Below are 20,130 nucleotides of genomic sequence, written 5' to 3'. Positions count from 1 at the left end.
CCATTCTCAAGAACAATGTGTGGGATATTGTGCCTAGACCAAAAGGGAAGTCTGTTGTATCTTCCAAGTGGTTGTACAAGATAAACATGCAGCTGATGGCAACATTGAAAAGTACAAGGCTAGATTTTTGGCTCGTGGCTTCTCTCAACAAAAGGGAATAGACTACGAAGAAACATTTGCTCCTGTTGCTCGCTATACTTCCATTCGAACCATCATTTCCGTTGCAGCAACTAAGGGATGGAAGTTGCATCAGATGGATGTGAAGACTGCCTTTTTCAATGGTGTGATTGAAGAAGAAGTCTACATCGAGCAACCTGAGGGGTTCATGATTCATGGGAAAGAGTCTCATGTGTGTAAATTGAAGAAAGCCCTAACAGGCTCCTTGGGCTTGGTATGAAAGAATTGACAGATACTTAGTGGGTTTGGGTTTCTGCAAGAATGATGCTGATCCAAACCTTTGCTTCAAGGTATTCAATAGTGATATGTTGATCTTCGTACTTTATGTTGATGACCTATTTGTTACTGAAGAAGATCATCTCATTGATAGATGTAAGAAGGAGTTGACTTCCGAATTCGAGATGAAGGACTTAGGACTCATGCACTTCTTTCTAGGGTTGGAAGTGTGGCAGAGGCCCAATGGGATTATCCTAAGTCAAGGAAAATACACCATCGATATCTTGAAGAGATTTGGAATGACAGATTGTAAACCTATGTCCACACCAATGGAAACTAACTTGAAGAAACTAAGGGAAGCTGCAACTAGTTCAGATCTTGTGGACCCTACTATGTACAAGCAATTGATTGAGTCCCTGATGTATCTAGTTAACACTAGACTAGATATTTGTTATGCAGTGAGTGCACTTAGCCAGTTCATGAGTGAACCTAAACAGATACATCTAGTTCCAGGCAAGCATATCTTGAGATACTTGCGTGGCACAGTTGGATATGGCTTGAAATACTCTTCCGGTATGGGCCTGATTCTTGAAGGATATTCTGATTTTGATTGGGCGGGGAGTGTTACTGACCGAAAGAGCACTTCTGGTTGTTGCTTCAGCTTGGGATCTGCTATGATTTCCTGGTGTAGCAAGAAGCAGTCTTCAGTAGCTCTGAGCACTGCAGAGGCAAAATACATTGCAACATGTGTAGCAACTTGCGAAGCAGTGTGGCTTTGTAAGCTCCTTGCAGGATTGTTTGGTCAATCATTGGAGCCTACCATCATACATTGTGATAACCAAAGTTGTGTAAAGCTTTTAGTCAATCCAGTATTTCATGACAGAACGAAGCATGTAGAGATTCAATACCACTATATGAGAGATATGGTACAAAGGAATGTTGTTCAGTTGAGATACATTTGTACTGAGGAACAAGCGACTGACATTTTCACCAAGACTCTTGCGAAAGTGAAATTTGTGCATTTTCGAGACAAGCTTGGAATTGTGGAAAATGAAGCTCTTGCTGAGAGGGAGTCTTAGCATTAGTGATTACTTGATATGTATTATAATGCATTCTTCTCTGTGAGAGAAGTTTGAGGTGCAAACCCTTGTGATGCATGCTTCTCTGTGAGAGAAGTTTGAGGTATTAGCCCTTGTTGTGCATTCTTTTCTGTGAGAGAAGTTTGAGGTATCAACCCTTGTTTTGCATTCTTCTCTGCGAGAGAAGTTTGAGGTTCCAGCCCTTGTTCCACCCTCTGCGAGTAGGTATGGTGAATGTCATGTGAGAGACTCCATGACTTAGCATTTATGTGTACTCACCCTCTGGGATTGGCCATGACTATGTAACTTAGATGTTGAGAAGGATTCCTCCCTATCTAAGAGGGAGTGTTGATGGATAGCTTCGGTCGGATCCTCAAAACCCGACTTTGCCATCAAATGTGTGAAGGGCCCTTGGCCTTACACATTTAATGTTCGACTTTTATACATTTCTGATTTTCTTATTCAATGAAACGGTTTGTTAAAATAAACTAATATATGTTCCGCCACCTTAAAAGACGTATTCTTTATATTATGACCGATGTCTAATATAAACAAAGAGACCTGATGGTTTACAAGAAGCCGACTATTGGAATAATCGCATTGCTTGGATGCACACTCAGTTCGGGTATAAGGTTCGATTCATTCATCACTTTCAAGGCAATAATTGGAGATAGACAATTTCGTCAGATTGGAGCATCATCCTTCAGTAGTTTGGATACAACTCCTCAGCAGTGTGTGTTCAACTCCTTCATATCGATTCCTTGTGCAGCAGTGTGCTCTCATCCTTAAGACATATAAACTGATATTGATATCAGATCGATCTAGTTAGATCATCTATCAGCATTAATACAGCACTGTGAATCGTATGCAGCAGTCTAGGAGAATCTAGATCATCATATAGTTTCAAAGAGTGAAGTAGATTCATTGTAACAACATATTGTCTATCAATATATATAAAAGAACTTCTTTGCTGGGTTTTTCACCTTCAAGAAGAAGGTTTTCCCAGGGTAAAATCTGAGTATTTGTTTTTAACTTATTGTCTGTTAAATCTGATCATTAAATTTAACAGAGAATGTGCCAAGTTGATAGGTGAAATATGGAAGTATTGTGGTATGGATCAAGGTGATAGACAACACATCAGATTTGAAGAGAGCTTTGCATAAGAGAATTATTTTCAGGCTTAAGGATTGTGAAGAAATTTATGCCAGATTTGTGAGAAGTTTGTAATCTGATTTGTGAAATTTTTAAAGAGGAAATAAAGAGCTTTATTATAGCAAATTTAAGAAGAAACTAGTGTTGTAGACCTGTTGTGCTTTGCACAACACACCCCGTCCTTGAGGGAGATCCCTTGTTTGCCCGTGTAGGAGAGAGAGATTCCTCTTGTGGTCATGCATTCAAATCACACATTTGAGCCTAAGTGGCCGAGAAAGAAAAACCTAGCTCACACAAAAGCATCCAAAATCTCGAGTTTCAGATTGAGCAAAACAAAATTGCTCATTCTTCAGTTAAAGCCTGAAGTCATGAAGTGAAAATTGCACAAAATGATTCCTTAGCCCGAAAAACCTATAGCTCAGTTAAAATCATGCAAAATGACCACACAAGCCAAAAATGGAGCAAGGATGACAACTCACAGGATGACTTTAGATGCCAAAAAATCATTCAAGGACCAAAAAATCGTGCAAAACTTCTAATATCCCGAAAATGTGAAATGTGTTAGGCCCTAGGTTGCGCTAAGTGAGGTAGGAGCCCGAAAATTTGTTGAAGAGCGTTCGAAATTGCGCGGTTTGAGCTTAGGAACTCGAAGTTTGCTTCAAACCTAAAACGTGAAATGCCTCACAAAGTCGAAAGTCATTTTTGTGAAAGGGTAAATAGAAAGTCGCGCATTTTACTTGAAATGGCCGACATCCATCAAGGAGTCGATTTATTTCACAAGGGAAAAGATTAAGTTTGTATCTACTTTTGAAATCGCCCTTCCAATTTTGCCTTCAATCCTCGGGAGAAACCCCCAACCCTTCTCAGGCCGAAAACCATCGAATGTGAAGTTGAGAGGGCAAAGGTAAAAATCGCACATTTCTCTATAAAATGCTGAATTTCATTCAACCAGCTTGAAAATTCCAAACTCGACCCTTTTCCCATGACTTGCAAAGAGCACAAAGTTCGCCCATTTTCATCATAATGGCCAAGTTTTATGTTAAAACAAAGGACGTTTGAAACAAAAGCAAAAAAAAAAAGAAATCGCATTTTTAATGAAGTTCGACATTTGTGTTCAAAATCGCAAAAGAGTTTCGGCGTTTTTGGTTTCAAAAGTAAAAATCACACATCTTGCTAAAAGGCCCGATTTTAGTTTGCAAAAGGGGCGTATAAAGGGGAAGATAACAAAGAAAAGGGGTTCATTTAAAATAAATTTGAAATGTCTAATCGCCCCCTTTGCAATTCGCTTAAAATTGCCGAAAATTATCCAATGCCATGAAAACATTAATGAAGAAAAGAAGCCGAACTTTCAAAATGCCTAAAGAGGCCACGTTAGGCATTCGAGACTATGTAAAAATCGCACAATCCTTCCACTATAGCCAATTTCATGTCAAAGGATTAGGCGTTTAAAACTAAGAAGCCCGAGATCGCTTAAAATTTAATGTGATTGTTAAATTAATTTATTTAATTTTTCAAAATGATTATTAAAGGTGGAATTCATTGTTTGCAAGATAACATCGGGAAGAGCTAAAGCGAAAACCTGAAGCGCAAATTGGAGACGCGATCACGAACGATGCCAGGAAGTAAGAATGAGGAATGTGCTGTAGGGCACAAGGTCGAAGCGACGAAGCACGAAGAAGCGCGCCACCACCTGAACCAACAATATAGAAGACAAAGAACACTTCGAATGCTACAAAGTGTGCATTCTCGGAAAGATACACAACTGGATTTAATTCCAAAAATTCAGTTTCTGAAAACTAAAATTGTTTATTGTAAAAAGACAGCTGCCTGTGGGCCCCACCTAATGTATTCAAAGTGAGGGGACACAGGTCAGTTATTTCCAACTACTTGATTGACCAAATTGAAGCAAAACAGTTGTAGGTAGTTGGAAATGTGGTTGGGAGGATAGCTGATAGTAACTAGGCATGGGTTAAGGCTGCCAGGCTTCTAGAAGACAGATTGCAGCTGTTGGATGCAGTCCATCCTGGCTTCGATTCAAATTTGTAAAATCTATAAAAGGCAGAGGCCTTTCTCTTGTAAAGGGTTAGATTGTTAGATTCTAGCTAGTTAGAGTTTTTGTAGACAATCAGAACATATTAGATTAGAAAGTTAGATTTTAGTAGTTAGGAATAGCATAGAAATGCTACAAAAATTGTTGTAATAGCACTTGAAATCAATATATGGACATTGATTTGGTGTTTATCATCTTGGTTTTATTATGTTTGCATGTTTTCCTTCAATAGGTTGTTGTGCGTATTGCACACCCATCCCCGTCCAGGATAGAGACCCCCATATTTTGTTTAATCTACTCGATAGGAGAGAAGAAGCCCCGAATTTGGTGGACACAAAGGGCAAGTAATGAGATCGTAAAATCCTCTTAGATGACCAAGTTTTCTATGGCTAAGAATCAAATCGCCCATAGTCTTCAAGTTCGCAAAACTCCATAAGTTGGAAACTTGCAAAATAAACCAATTACCCGAAATGTTCATACCGCCCGAAATCGCTAAGAGAGTGAATATCGCAAGTAAAAGGAGCTCCAACTAAATCGCATGTTTTCTCTAAGTCGCTCGAAAAAGAGGAGCTCTTCGTTTTAAAATAAACCCTAGGTCACGCGATATCCTTATGAGCCGAAAATGGCAAAAGTAAAATCGCGCAGTAGGGGAGAAAATGGCTGAAAACTTAAAGTCTTCCATTTCGCGAAAAATGCCCTCCAGGCTGAAATTGCCAAAATCACCATCCAGGCCGAAATTGGCAAAATCACCATCCAAGCCGAAATTGGCAAAATGACCCTCTAGGCCGAAATTGACAAAATGACCATCCAGGCCGAAATTGGCAAAATCACCATCCAGGCCGAAATTGGCTAAATGACCCTCCAGGCTGAAATTGTCAAAAATCACCATCCAGGTCGAAATTGGCAAAATGACCCTCCAGGTTGAAATTGGCAAAATGACCCTCCAGGCCGAAATTGGAAAAATCACCATCCAGGCTGAAATGGGAAAAATCACCATCCAGGTCGAAATCGGAAAAATCACCATCCAGGTCGAAATCGGCAAAATCACCATTTAGGCCGAACTTCAATAATTCAAAATGGCATTCCAAGCCGAAAATCACTAATGAATGGAAGGGCATTTTTCATTAAGTTTGCAAAAAATGACTTTGGCCCAAAAATACCAATATGAGAAAGGGGCGTTAAACTAGAACTTTTCAAAAGTGCCTTCTAGGCCGAAAATCGCAAATATGAGGGAAGGCGTCATTCTCTCCAACCTTCTCAAAATGGCATTTTGACTCAAAGATCGCGAAAAATGAATGGAAGGGTGTTTTAACTTAAAACATTCCAAGGTGACACAATTAGATAAATCGCGGAGGTAATGGTAAAACTTATAAGATAAAATCCCGTGCAGTTTGGTGTAAATACCCAAGTTCGGCTAAAGAGACATAAAGCATTTAAAAGAAGTAAATCTTTCACAGTTCACCTCTCAGGCCGAATTTTGTCTAAATAGGAGAGCAAATCAAGAAGACAGATCGAACTTCATATAAGAAGTGGGAGATTCAAAAGATACATCTCACAAAGAGCTTCTCAAGGCCCGAACACCACAAGACGAAGCCCGACGTTAAAATTTAATATTTGTTAAATTAAATTATTTAATTTTTCAAATTATTTATTGAAGTGAAATCAATTGATTGTTTGTAGGACGTCATCAGAAGAACCGGGAGAAAGCCTGAAACAACAAAGCTAGGCGCTGAGCTGAAGAGGAAGATGCATGGACGTGCTGCAAGAGCGCGAGATTTGAACCGGGCATTGGGAACCGTGCCGCTGAACAAAGATGAAGTCCACCACCGGGACCAAAGACCAAAGAACACTCCGAATGCGGCAAATCTATGCATTCTCAAGAAAAGTGCACAGCTGGATTTAATTCCAGAAGTTCAGTTTCTGAAAACTGAAATTGTTTTATTGTAAAACTGCCTGTGGGCCCCACTCAGATATTTTGAAAGAAAGGGCAAACAAGTTAGTTGTGGACAACTGTTCCCAACCACCAAGAGGACCAAATTAATGCCAAACAGTTGTAGGCAGCTGAGGATAGTGGTTGGATAGATGACTAAGAGTTTAATGGGCATGGGTTAAGGCTGCCAGTTTCTGGAAGGCAGATCAGGACCCTTGGATGCAGTTAATCCTGCCCTTCAATTCAAAATTGTGAAATCTATAAAAGGCAGAGGCCTTTCTTTTGTAAAGGGTTAGAATTTTGTAGTTAGATTTTAGAGTTAGAATAGGTTAGATTTTAGGCATAGCATAGAGATGTTGCAAAAATTGTTGTAATTGCAACTAAAGCAAATATATTAACATTGAAATATGGTGTTTGTTGTCTTTGTTTTAGTCTGTTTGCATGGTTTCTTTCAGCTGGTTAATTTTAGAGTGCAGGGATTTTAATGGTGAAGTGTGGAGGGGTATTTGATGCATTTCTGGTTCATACCATTGGGGGTCTGCTGATTGTAGGTCACCGTGCATGGTTAGTTTGAACCCAAACTGTGCTTAGTTCAATTGCAGGGGTTCGTCTTAGGCTGCGCCAAAATTGGGTGCCTAAAACGAGTGTCTTTGGTCTGAAAATCCTTCATCCCTTGGAGCTTGCACCGTTTTTGTCTAGTTGTGAGGGTATCTCTGGCGAAACAAGAACTGGTTTATCGAAATTTGTCTACCCGCTGCATCAGCTGTTATCATCCTTGTCCTTAGGCTTCCTGAACCCTTCCCTTTTGATTTTATTTCGTAGTCTGAGAATCACAATAGACCACCTTGTTGCAAAACGTAAGTCCCCTTGTGCTCCCAGCAAATCACATCGACCGTTGAGCTATCCTGCAGTCAAGACCTGACAATCGAAACCTTGAGGTCGTCCCCATTGATCAAATTGAAACAGCATTAGGGATTTCCTTATCTCAAGAGAGGATAGGATACTCAACGAGTACATTTTATTCTGCATTGGCCGGATGGAGTCGTAGCAATGCAATTTTAAACACGTCAACACAGGTTTGGATAGATACTTTTGGTGTGCAGGGTTTTGATGGATTTGGGTTCATACCATTGGGGATATGCTGATTGTGTATCCATGTATATGGTTAGTCTGAGCCTTTAAAATTGTGTTTAGTTCAATTGCAGGTGTCCATTTGAGCTGCGCCAGAATTGGGTGCTTAGGCATGCACCTGCAGTCTGAAAATCTTCTAAGGCCCCTTGAAGATTGCACCGTTCTTGTGAGGTTGTGAGTTATTTTGGCCAAGCAGGGATTGGTTATGTTGAATCTGTCTACCCGCACACCAGTCTTGTTAATTTTAGGTCCATTAACCCTATCTTTTTGCATTTATTTTCCCACAACATCTTAGGATACAGATTAGCTTGTTGTAAACGAAAGGTCCCTTGTGCTCCCAGCAAAACACATCAACCGTTGAGTTATCCCATAGTCAAGAACTAACATTTGGAACCTTGAGGGTGTCTCCTTTGATCAATTAAAAACAGCATTAGGGCTTCCTTATACAAGAGAGGATAGGATAGGATACGAGAATCATTCTATTCTGCGTTGGCCGGAAAGAGTTGTAGCGATATGAGTTTGGCCACGTCAACAAGACCTATACCAGATTTGTAGAGAAACTTGAAGAGGAAAATTGATAGCAGTGATTGTGAAGATAAGTTCTATCTTCTGAACTATTTTTAGAACTTTAAGTTAAATATTATAATGAAATGTCTTCAGATTGAATAAAACTATATTTATAAATGTATTACAATTCTCACTTTAAGTCGGAAATGTTGTCTTAGGACTAAATTAAGGTAAATCCCAAATGGGGACATTACATTTATGATGATGGTGATGACTTGCGAGTTTAACATCCTTTATATCAGTCTTCCATAGGGATGTGTCCTCCCACAAAAACTGTAATGTCCTTAATGTAAATTTTGAATCCAAACTTGCAATGTTTCTGATTTCCAGCTTGCAGACAATTCATCAAACACTTTGCATCCAACTTATCAGAGAGTATTTATGAATTCAATGAATTAGAACAGCTACAACTGTCATAAACCAACCATTTAGACATCACAATATTCAATGTTAACATAGGGCCATTTTATCAAAGATTTGGTCTCCTTTAATGTTGACATTGTAAACAAAACAATGAACTTCAGTATTGCTGATCAGAATAATCAGAATTACATGAGCAAGGAGAACTTTAATTTCCAACCTAACAATAGACTGAAAATATTTGCAATAAGTGCCAAGATGATATGGGAATGTGAATAGCAATAGAAATCCTCAATACAACACCAAAAAAATCCCTTCAATCAACAATGGACTCTACAAATGTGCCCAGGGATGTTTTGTAGCTGCGTGGCCAGCTTCAATATGATAGAAAATGCTCCAAATAGGATTGTGCCCTCCTCCAAAAGCCCACAATCCACACTAAATTCCAAGAACTCGCCTTACATGTCAAGATAACCCCTTATCTAAAGTTGTGACTCACAACAATGGAGGCAATTCCAAGGAGCTATGGCAGTAAGAATAGGGGCTGAGGCTACATTTGGAAACGTTGCAGCTTACTTCAATGAAGGCTTCCAAGCCTTTATCCACACAAAACTCCAATGAAAATATATGTTGGAAGTGCCTAGTAGTGGTAAAGTTTAAAAGCCTCACGAAACTCAAAAATATTTGCTTGCAAATCTTCAAATAATCTTTCAATCAACAATCCAAGGAGCAAAACCAAACTGGAAGAAAATAATATTATCTTTTTCCGCACAATCTCTTTCAATGTGCATCAATCTACACAACTGTGAACTCTAGATCAATTTACCAAGGATTGGATAGGTTGGTTTTCATTCATGAAACCAATATTCACCTTAGGATTTTCATACTAGGCTAAATAGCTGAACAATAGCTTAGACTCCCAAAGAGAGTTTCACCGAAATGAACAACCAAGAATGAACAAAATGGTTCTCCTCAAACCTCCTTTTATAACTCCTTATGGAGCTTTCTAGAAGTTATATTTAAAAATCACTTTTTAAATAATAATCCTTTTAGCTCCTTTTGAAATGTCCTTGAGAACAAAAAGATATGTTTATCATTTATGTTTGTTAGTATGCACACTTAAGATTTCAGAAGTTCTAGGTTTTGCAGATTGAAAGCATAAGGAAACTTACCATTTCCTTCATTTTTTAAAAAGGGAGCTGCCCCTCATAATTGACGAACAATTTTACCATAGACATCATTCCATTTTGTGTCACCCTGAAGGTGTGAGTTAAAATCCTAATACAGTTATCTTGAAAAGGAAAATCTAAATGCCAACAACGTAAATGATTTCTAAATAAATTGCTGCAAGTAAATCATCCACTTAAGTGATGATGTTCTTGAATCTCTACTTGTGAATTCAAGATAGACAACATTCTAATTAATATTGAAAATTATTCTTTGCCTGATACATAGTGATGACCACTTCACAAATAGAATCCTTAGTTCAAATTAAAAAAATCTGTCAACCTGTTCTTTTCAAGGGAAAAATGAGTAGAAGCCTTATTTGGAGTGAAATAGCTTTTTAAATGGCATTAAAGTCTTAAATTGTCATCGTCTGCCTAACCCTCTTCCTCTTTTAGGCACATGCATGTCCACAAGCGAGCATGTATTAATTTTATTACAAAGATGCCTACAAAATTCATTGAATACAGACATTATTCAAATTTCGTGCAAATGCAATGTGTGTAAACTGTAGCTTGCAAAACATTTTAGATTTGTAGAGAAGTGAAATTTCAAAACATCTGTCACTAAAGAAATATTTTATCTGTTTGTTTATTCAGGTTCCATATCCTTACACAGAAAAGACTACCGAATGATTGTTTTATGTGCCTAGGTATCAGAATCAGCAATGCATACTCACAGCATAGCGTGGGCCAATATCCTGATGATTAGAATAAAGCCCAGACTGAGAAAAGGCATCACATCCCTGTAGCAAAGACCAAGTCCATGACCATCATGAATTATACACAAAAAGCACTCAAGTTAGATTTCTATAAAGGTGCACAGACATTGTATCTTTCTATTGACATATTCAAATATTAGAATCAGGGTATCGTCCTAGATTGATCACATACTTGGCTGCATGTCATGCATAAAACTGCCATTGCTGGAGAGTTGACATGGCTCAGTTGAGTCAAGAAAAATGCTGGACCGAGGAAGCCAATTGACTGCATAACCTGCACCATTTGCACAATATGCCAGTAAGAATTCAAACAAGGCTTATGGATCTCTATGACTGAAATAGGATAACACCAAGCACTGAATTCGAAGGCTACCATGCAAATTTAGTGGCTATTAAAAGGGAGAAAATTGGACAAAATATTATTTAGTAACAACAGAAATAACAGATCAGGATGGTAAAGACATATCTTTTATGCACTAGTACCACTCTCCAGATGAATCCTCGGTTTTTTTGAAACCCAAAAATGAACAGAATTTTGCTATGCATTTTAGACTTTAATATACAAGGATTGATGACATATGTTGAAGCACTAAAAAACACTTCTACTATTTTAGCAAGATCTAACTAACAAGAATATCAAAGCACTCTAAACTATTCAGAAAAGGATACAACTGATGTCCCAAAATTTACATTACATTTACTGAGCACTCTAAACTATTCAGATAAAAGGTGACCAGGAATGCCTGCACTTGCCTTCCAAACTTATGTTTTATTATTAGAAAAATCTTGTTTAAAAAAAGGGACCAAAAGCAATGTTAGAAATGGGGTCCAAATTTAAAAATAAATGTCTGAAAGTAAAGGAGAGAAAAAGAAATAATAATAACTTTTCCTTGAAAAACCTATGTAAGGAGTTGAGGAATGTAGAGGGTTACCAATTCATAGTTTCAAATTCCTTTATCTTGAGATAGAACATTATTCATCTTTTCCACTGAAGGAAGAAACCCTTGGGCAAAGAATGGATTTGAAGATGAAAATGCTCCTATTCATTTGAATAATTCCACCCAAGAATTATGTAAAGTCTCTCTACAAAATACTATTATAAATTTGTAACATTTTTTATTTTGGCTTGCAGACATTTCATCAAACACTTTGCATCGTATATTGTTCATTTTAAGTGTTTTTCAGTTCTGTAGAAATATTGCCAACTGTTTGACAACATATCTTGAGTAATATATGAATGATGGTATGATTTTATGATGAATATATGATTGAGAATTTTAGTTACAGCTTTTCCAGAAATTAGAATTACAAATATGTAAAGATTTTTTTTTCTAACTTCCAAAATGGTGTCAAATATACTTGCACTAATGAATGATGTAATAACCACCTTAGATTTTGTTTTGAATATTGCATCAACTGAAAGTGAATTACAATGCAATATTTGTTCCACTTTCTAATCACCCGATTCTTCAGATGGGCAAGGTGAGAGTATATGGTGAAAGGATCTACATGTCAAATTAATTTGTAGCAGCTAATAGTAAAGAACTAGTTGGAAAGAAAGCCAATACCACTTATTTAGTGGAGAGCATATGCAATATTGAAAGAAACATCCACTTATTCAGTAGGAATTGCAAGGGCACTTCATCTTATTCAATGGGAAAGCTTAGAGGGTACTTCTACTTCTTCAATGGGAAAGCTTAGAGGGTACTTCTACTTCTTCGATGGGAAAGCTTTGAGGGCACTTCCACTTATTCAACGAGAAAACTTATTACAACATAACCGTTTACTCAGTGGGGTAAGTACATCAGCAATAGCAAAGTTTAAACCCACTGGTGGTACTACCATCCAGTGTTTACAACATAAAATGTATTGAAACAATAACTTTTGATGATATGACCATCTGAAGCATTACAGGGTTAGTTTGTATCCATCATAAACGCCAAAATAAGAGGATTAGCTGCTACTAATAAGTGCTGAGAAAACAGAACTTCCGTACCAACCCAAATATAACTCAAAGTTATGAACAAACCCACCCAACTTGAAACAACAACAATAAACCTTGATGAACAATGAATATCATGCTGGTGCAAGTTTGATAGTACACTATAAATATGCTGCAACAGGTTTGGGAAGCAAGGACAACACCTACAAAATTCACCAACACACCCCAAATGATAATAGGCAAAGAAGCCCTTCAAGTATGCCTGAACTTCACCAAAATAATGCTGAAAGAAGAGCAAAGCAAAAATGGAGAGATAAAGTGCCATAAATGGGGACATTTTTTAATGCAATGTGATAGATAGAGTTGTAAATTGTAACAATACTCTCCTAAATGATGCCACTTTACCCAACCTTTTTGTTCTCTTGAAACATAGTTTCTTAAATAAACCTTCACCCAGTTTCTTAAATAAACCTTCACCCACTTGTTTACAATCTCAATTTTCCCATCAGTTTTTGGATGAAAATTGGTACTAGGAGAGAGTTAATCCCACTCAAATTGAAGAGGTCTAGCCAAAATAGACTTAGGAACCTACTGTCCCTAACTAACATTTTTTTTTTGGCATGCCATGTAGCCTGAACACTTTTCTGAAGAATAAATCAGCCACCTTAGCTACTCTAAAGTTTGCCAAAATAGCAAGCGTGTGAATTTGGTCAATTAGTCAACCAAAGTTGTTTTTCGCCTGAAAATTGCAAGACTTGCAAGCCAGACTTGGTCGCAAGTCACTTGTAGAAAAACTTGCCAACGAGTTTTGCTAAAATATCGCAGCAATGTTTTGATAAAAAATCATGAAAAATCGTAGAAAAATGACAAACAGCTCGGCCAACAGAAAACATAAAGCAAAGTTTGAAAAACCTAACTTTTCTTATTTTCTTTTTGATGCGACGAGAGACTTCTTTAGTGATGGAACATATCCTTCCGACATGCGATTGCAGGGCATGATACTAGTAAAACCACGACTTCTGGCTGCTCTTCCACTGTGAAGAATTGGACCTGCTGAATTCATGTTTTGGGCATTTTGTGGTTAGTATGAAGTTTGAATTTCTACAGTCAATGCTGTTTGTATCCAGATTTAATGATAATCAACTTATGAGCACGTGAATGGTTCATCTGTATCTTCCCATGAGCTGTAGAATGTAGCAATCGAGTCTTTCGATATATGTCAATTTTCTTAGTAGATTTCAGTTAACACCATCAATTAGGGAATGCACAATCTAGTTAATTGCCATTAATTAAGGTGTAAATACCTGTGATTAAGGATCAAAAGAAACATGCAATATAAACAATGTTCGAGGAAAAGTTCAAAAATTAACAACTGAAAGACGCTATTTCTTTCCTAGGAAAGGAATGCTTCCTAGTTCCCACTTCCTACAATAGTTTTGGCACTTGGAGATGAAAACCTTTAAGAATGCTAACTTGATTTCTTAGCAGTTGAGTCTTTTAATTTTATATATATTATATATACATATATGTATACGTATCCATATACATACATACATACATACATAAGTATAAGTATATATATACATATATATATATATACATACATATATATATATATATACATATATATATATGTATGTATGTATGCATGTTTGGCGTCTCCAAGTACCCGTCTCCTTTTTTCTCAAAAAATGGTGTATCACTACTGTCTCCCATATTGTATGCAAAAAATCACTTTGTTGGAGAAAAATGCCTCTACTGTATAACTATAAATGTCTAAGTGTGATTCTAAATTGTAATTGCTTTGTTGAACCATAGATCAAAATTGTGTAGCCAATATTTGATCAATTCTTAATAGCTTTTGTATTAAGGGCCCTCTTCACATATCATGGAAACTAAATACTGTCTTAAAATCAAAACATGAACAGAAAGTCCAATATATTTTGACTATTGACATCTCTAAAACCTGAAATTAATCAAACAATTAAACAATGAAGTAATCCAATTTAATTTGGCTATTATTTAAGAGAATTGACAGATTATATATTAAAATAAGTTTGTGTTTCCTGTATTTTCTGCATGCATTGAAGAGGCAAAAAAAAAGAATATGTGCATTACATATTAATTTTTTATGTTGACTCTCTCTTTTGCTAGGTTCCCTTCCTATATTTCTAAAAGAAAATGGCTTTTGCAAGTAGAGTTGGTGGGAGAAAGAGGGACCCTTGTTGGAGACATGGGACAACAGGTGAAGGGCAAGGAGAGGTTATTTGTATCCATTGCACTAAGACTATGACCAGTGGCATAAATCGGCTCAAATATCACCTTGAAAAGATCATTTGCCCAGATATTACACTACGTAACAAATGCCTTGAAGAGGTATATGAAATATCCCCCTTATTTTTTTTGATTTTTAACACAACAAGATTCACCCGTTAAGGTTAGAATAATCAAACTTGCACAGAAAGGAAATGCTGAAAGTTACCCTTTCACTTTCTGATCACCGAGAGCCTAGTATTCGAGGGTGAGAACATACGGTGTCAAGGGGATCGTTAGCTCAAATAATTGCTGGAAATGAAATATCAAATACAATACTGGGCGGCAAGCCAACCCCTTCCGCTTATCCAGCGGGTGTAAAAACTTCTACAACAGTATGGCGGTGCAACCAACCAATTATAAGATTACAACTCAAAGAACAACAATCACTCGACCACTTATGCAACGGGAGGACTAGAAATGGAAATTAATATCAACTCGATCGCTTATTCAGCGGGAGGACAACATTACAATCAACTCAACCGCTTATGCAGCGGGAGGACAATATTACAATTTCAAGATAGGCAGCTAAGTCAGCCTCTTCCACTTACGCAGTGGGGACAAATAAGAAATCTGAGAGGATAGCTGTTAGTACTATTAACCAGCTTTACAATTCATTACAGAGATTTCAAAATTTAAGAAATATTGCTAATCTAAGGTAGGCGGCTAAGCCAGCCTCTTCCACTTATGCAGTGGGACAATAGAAAGCCAAAATGTTGTTGTTAGTACTACTAACCAACATTACAATGAATATAGAATTTGACAACCAAGTGCTGATTAAGGATTGACAGCTGCAACAAGACCCCTAAACATCCTCTAACAACCCAATCAACTCACTCTCAAAAACACACCCAAAATCCAACTTTCGAAAATCTGATATATAAGACGGTAGGTTGGAAATGCATAACCAGCAATACCAATCCACACCAAAATGCTCCTAACTCACTCAAAACCAAAGAAATGGGACTCGGACTCGGCTCGGACTCAACAAGGCTGACTCGGACTCAAACTCGGGACTCGGCGTCAGACTCGGCTCCAGACTCGGCTGGACTCGGGAAAGTGAAAAACTCAAGAAATTTAGAGATTTTTAAAGATTTAAAACTTGTTTCAGGCACCCTTTATTGAATACACCTTAAAGACACAATAACATCATCAAACTCGTCTCATTTGATTACATACACAAGTATACATCAATCACATAAGCATAAACGCAAATTGTAGCTGAAGGAAATAACAAACATAGATATATAAATATTGTCAAATGTATACAATATTACAAAACTCATGGAATAAAAAATCCATGTCATCATATGATCATCATCAAATGTTTCATACAAATACCAAAGGTAAATACAACTACAAGCCTATGGCTTAGAGGAGCCTGCACCCTCCGGCCCCGGCCCCCTGTGAAGGCATCTAAGGTAGGTCCTGGATGATTCGACAGCCATAGCCGCTCCCCGTGACACCATGCCATGCTCACCAACATCAAGAACATCCGTGTCACTATCTGCCTCTGAATCTCCTAACTGTGCTCGTGCTCTTCGCTCCTCCTCTGCCATGGCTACAGTCTCAGCCTCTATATCTACCTGGTCGATCCAATCAATGTCAAACTCGGAGCTTAAATTTTCCCTACTTCTATCGATGCACTTTCCCCCCATATTTTTCGATGGGGGTTTGGGGGCAGTGCCCCTTGCGCGCTCCCTGTCGCAATACAGGGCGGGGTCGAGGGGCAGCGCTCTGCGAGGCCAAAAAAACTTATTATTTAATAAAGGTGTCGGGTGTTATTTTTCTATTGGCTGACATGTTGTAACCCTAATTTTTCTCATTCTCAGGAGAAGGTTGTAGTGAACAAAGATGATACCATTCATTTAAAAAAACTTTTTAAAATGTAATTTCTTTTGTCATTTTACTAACCCAGCCAGTAGCCGAGTTTGGGGCTCGCTCGCCGACTCGGACGAGTCCGAGTCCGAGTCCCAGAGACTCGACGAGGCGAGTCCAGGCGAGTCCCGTTTCTATGCTGTCAAAACTCACTCAAATCACCCAACAACACACCCAAACTTACAATATACATTAAGCGACCAAATACAAACTGGAAGACAGCATCAACATGACCTAATTAAACCAACAACACACTTCCAATGCACACCCCAAAGAAGTACGTCTAAGCTGAAAGGTATGATTTGCATTATAAAATTAAAGACTCAAAACTAGGGGCTGAAAACTTACAAATTTCATCAACCAAAGCAGAGAAACATTTAGAGCCAATACCCAGAAACAGAAGGAGCCCCCATAGAGACTTAGGAGTCAAAATATGCTTCAGCCATGATGCCATCCAACAAGAAGGAAACACACAAAAATTCACACAAAACAGAAAACCAACTGATGCAAACCATTCTCAATATGCTCTATCTATTCCTCTAAGTGAGAAATAGTCTCTCCACATCTATGTGCTATATCTCAAACACGAAACTGACATAGGCTAAGAAGCTCGCAAATTCGAAGCACAAATCTGGCACCATTCCGGCAGCACTTCGTTATACGAATTTACATGGATACCAAAATGAGAGCCCAAGGCCTATATTTATAACTTTTTGCCAACCAAATTCAAATTCAAATGCTCTCCAAATGCGCCCAAACCAAATGCCATTCCATTTCATCCACATTTGGCATTGCATTTCATTTTCATTTCCTTGCACAAGCTGCCCATCTCACTTTCACCATAAATTGCCATTTTTATAAATATAATGCATATAAAATAATATTGATGAAATTGCACTTTGGCGTGTCAAAAAGGTGGAATATTTCGCCAAATAGACTTAGGATTAAAATAATATTTCCCTTCTCTAAGTCGTCCAAGATCATAGCTGAGTCACCTCATTAAAAATGCCAATAATGTGTAAAGTGAGCGCTCAGCAATGACTTATAAATAATAATATGACTTAGGCAATCTTACTTAGAAAATTGTCCACTTGCCTTAAGTTATAATTTAATTAAAGACACCATGGTGACCCCTTGAAGTCACAACACAAATTATGCCTAGGCCATGGTGAATAATAAAGCATTAAAAAATACTTTTGCTTCCAAATACTGAATACTGCCAAAATGAGCTGAGGCCAAGGTATTGAACTGCATTGCAAAAAATAGTCATCTGAGTTCAAACGTAGGATCAAAAAATGGTGAATCACGAGGGCACAATCAAAAAAGGCTACATACCCAAACCCTCGTACGAAAAAAGGAGAGGGTACGGGCAGCTAAGGCCGATGTTGAAAGGGAGATGAAGAAGGAGCAAAGGGAAACAACAAATGAGGCCACCTGCACTTCTGCCGAATTCGAACAAAATATCCTCAGACAAGTGTTGCAGACAGAGGTGTCCATAAAAATCAAAGACATTCTCAACACTATGCCACAACTAAAGGAGGCCATTACCAACGCCATAGATGTGCCTATCTGTATGACGACATTCCATACAGAGATTTCGGTCAGCCCTTCGATGGACCCAATGCTACTAGCTGTGAATAGTAGAAGATATCCGACTGTAGTAGAAATGAGAATACTAGGTACGATCCTCACTGACACCATTGTCGATGGAGGATTCGGGGTGAACGTGCTCCTTGAGGAGAGATGGAAGAAATTGGGGAAGCTGACATTGTGGCCGTCAACATTCAACCTGGTAGAGGCCAATCAACACGACATTAAACCAATCGGGACTCTCATGGCACAATGGGTAACCATTGGCACTCAGCCCTTCATTTTGGACTTTGTAGTTATCCCTCTTAAAAAGAAAGGTTGTGATGCAATCCTTGGGAGAGGATAGCTCATTGCTGTCAAGGTAAACCACAATTGTAAGCATAATACGCTATCCATGGAAAGTGGGGGTCGGAAATTTGTGATCGACCTGAGGACGTAGATGGTGAGTGAGGAGTTGCCATCCTCCTCAAAATCCGAATCGGAAGGAGAACCTTCTGGGATCGATGAGGCCAAACAGAAGATGAAGCCCGATGATGAAGGTGTTTTAGAGCTGGAGGGTTCTTCTGAAGATGAGGTGGGCTCGTTGAATGGACTTTTCCACTGGCAGATGTAGGATTATGAAGTCTTCCATCCTGCATGTCACATGTTGTAGATAGAAGAAGTACTAGAGGAGAAGGACATGTTCCCACCTGAGTATAGATAATATAAGGAAGGGGTCACTCAAGTTAATGACACCCCGGTGCACCAATTCGGTAAAGACAAACCCATAAGGTATGAGGACCCCAACCTAAAGGAGACGAATTTGGGGGATGAAACAAGCCCCAAGAATATTCTACTTGGGGATGACTGGGACCCAGTGTTGAAGGCAGCAGCCTTCAAGATTTTCATGGAGTATAAGGACGTGTTCGCATGGACCTATAAAGACCTGAAGGGAGTTCCTTCGGAGCTATGTGTCCACCGGATCCCATTGGTACCAGAAGCTCAACCGATATGGAAGAGATCATGCTGCATGAATAAAAATTATGCTGCCCAAGTGAATGAGGAGATTGAGCGGATGCTGGAGGCAAGCATCATATTACGGGTCGAGACAAGTGAGTGGGTCTCACTGATCATGATATCACTGAAGGAGGCCAACCAAATCCGCATTTGTGTGGATTTTCGGTGTCTCAATGCGGTCACCACCAAGGACCCATTCCCAATACCCTTTATAGACAATATCCTCGAGGAGGTAACCGGACATGAGATGTACTCATTCCTCGACAACTTTTCAGGATACAACCAAATCTCCATAGCTGAGGAGGACAAACTGAAGACCACATTCGTGGTAGAAGATGGTGCATATGCATACAACTAAATGTCGTTCGAATTGTGCAATGCTCCTACTACATTCCAGAGAATAGTTCTCCATATTTTCGACAAAATGTTTGTAGGGAATTTCAAGGCCTTCTTGGATGATTGGTCCATTTATAGTAGACAAGACACTCACTTGGTGGCATTAAGGGAATGTATGGAACGATGTCGGAGGCCCCGACTAGCCTTGAACCCGAAGAAATGCAGGTTTATGGTGCCTCAAGGAAAATTGCTCGGCCACATTGTCTGTAAGGTTGGTTTGAAGACAGACCCGGATAAGGTAAGGGTAATAGTGGAGATGGAGTCTCCAACAGATGTGTCAGGAATCAAGCCCTTTCTCGACCACATAGGGTACTACCGGAAGTTTATTAAAAACTTCGCGCAGATTCCGTACCCTCTAGACAAAATCACTCGAAAGGGAGAGTCGTACGTGTGGGAGACGGCGCAAGC

The 20,130-nt window shown here is 38.6% G+C and overlaps 1 protein-coding gene across 4 annotated transcripts in view; it reads right to left on the bottom strand.

Moving 5' to 3' along the window:
- Positions 1-20,130, bottom strand: part of LOC131061524 (sodium-dependent phosphate transport protein 1, chloroplastic) — a 313,012-nt gene that overhangs the window by 67,988 nt on the left and 224,894 nt on the right. For all 4 annotated transcript variants that reach the window (XM_057995252.2, XM_057995254.2, XM_057995251.2 and 1 more), the window contains exons 8-9: positions 10,780-10,881; positions 10,566-10,631 (exon numbers count right to left, since the gene is read on the bottom strand). In XM_057995252.2, coding sequence (XP_057851235.1) covers positions 10,566-10,631; positions 10,780-10,881 — 168 coding nt within the window. The remainder of the gene's footprint in view (positions 1-10,565; positions 10,632-10,779; positions 10,882-20,130) is intronic.

The sequence above is a fragment of the Cryptomeria japonica genome, chromosome 8 (genome assembly GCF_030272615.1).
Source record: "Cryptomeria japonica chromosome 8, Sugi_1.0, whole genome shotgun sequence".
Taxonomy (NCBI): domain Eukaryota; kingdom Viridiplantae; phylum Streptophyta; class Pinopsida; order Cupressales; family Cupressaceae; genus Cryptomeria; species Cryptomeria japonica.
This window is presented reverse-complemented; position numbering and strand designations above follow the sequence as displayed.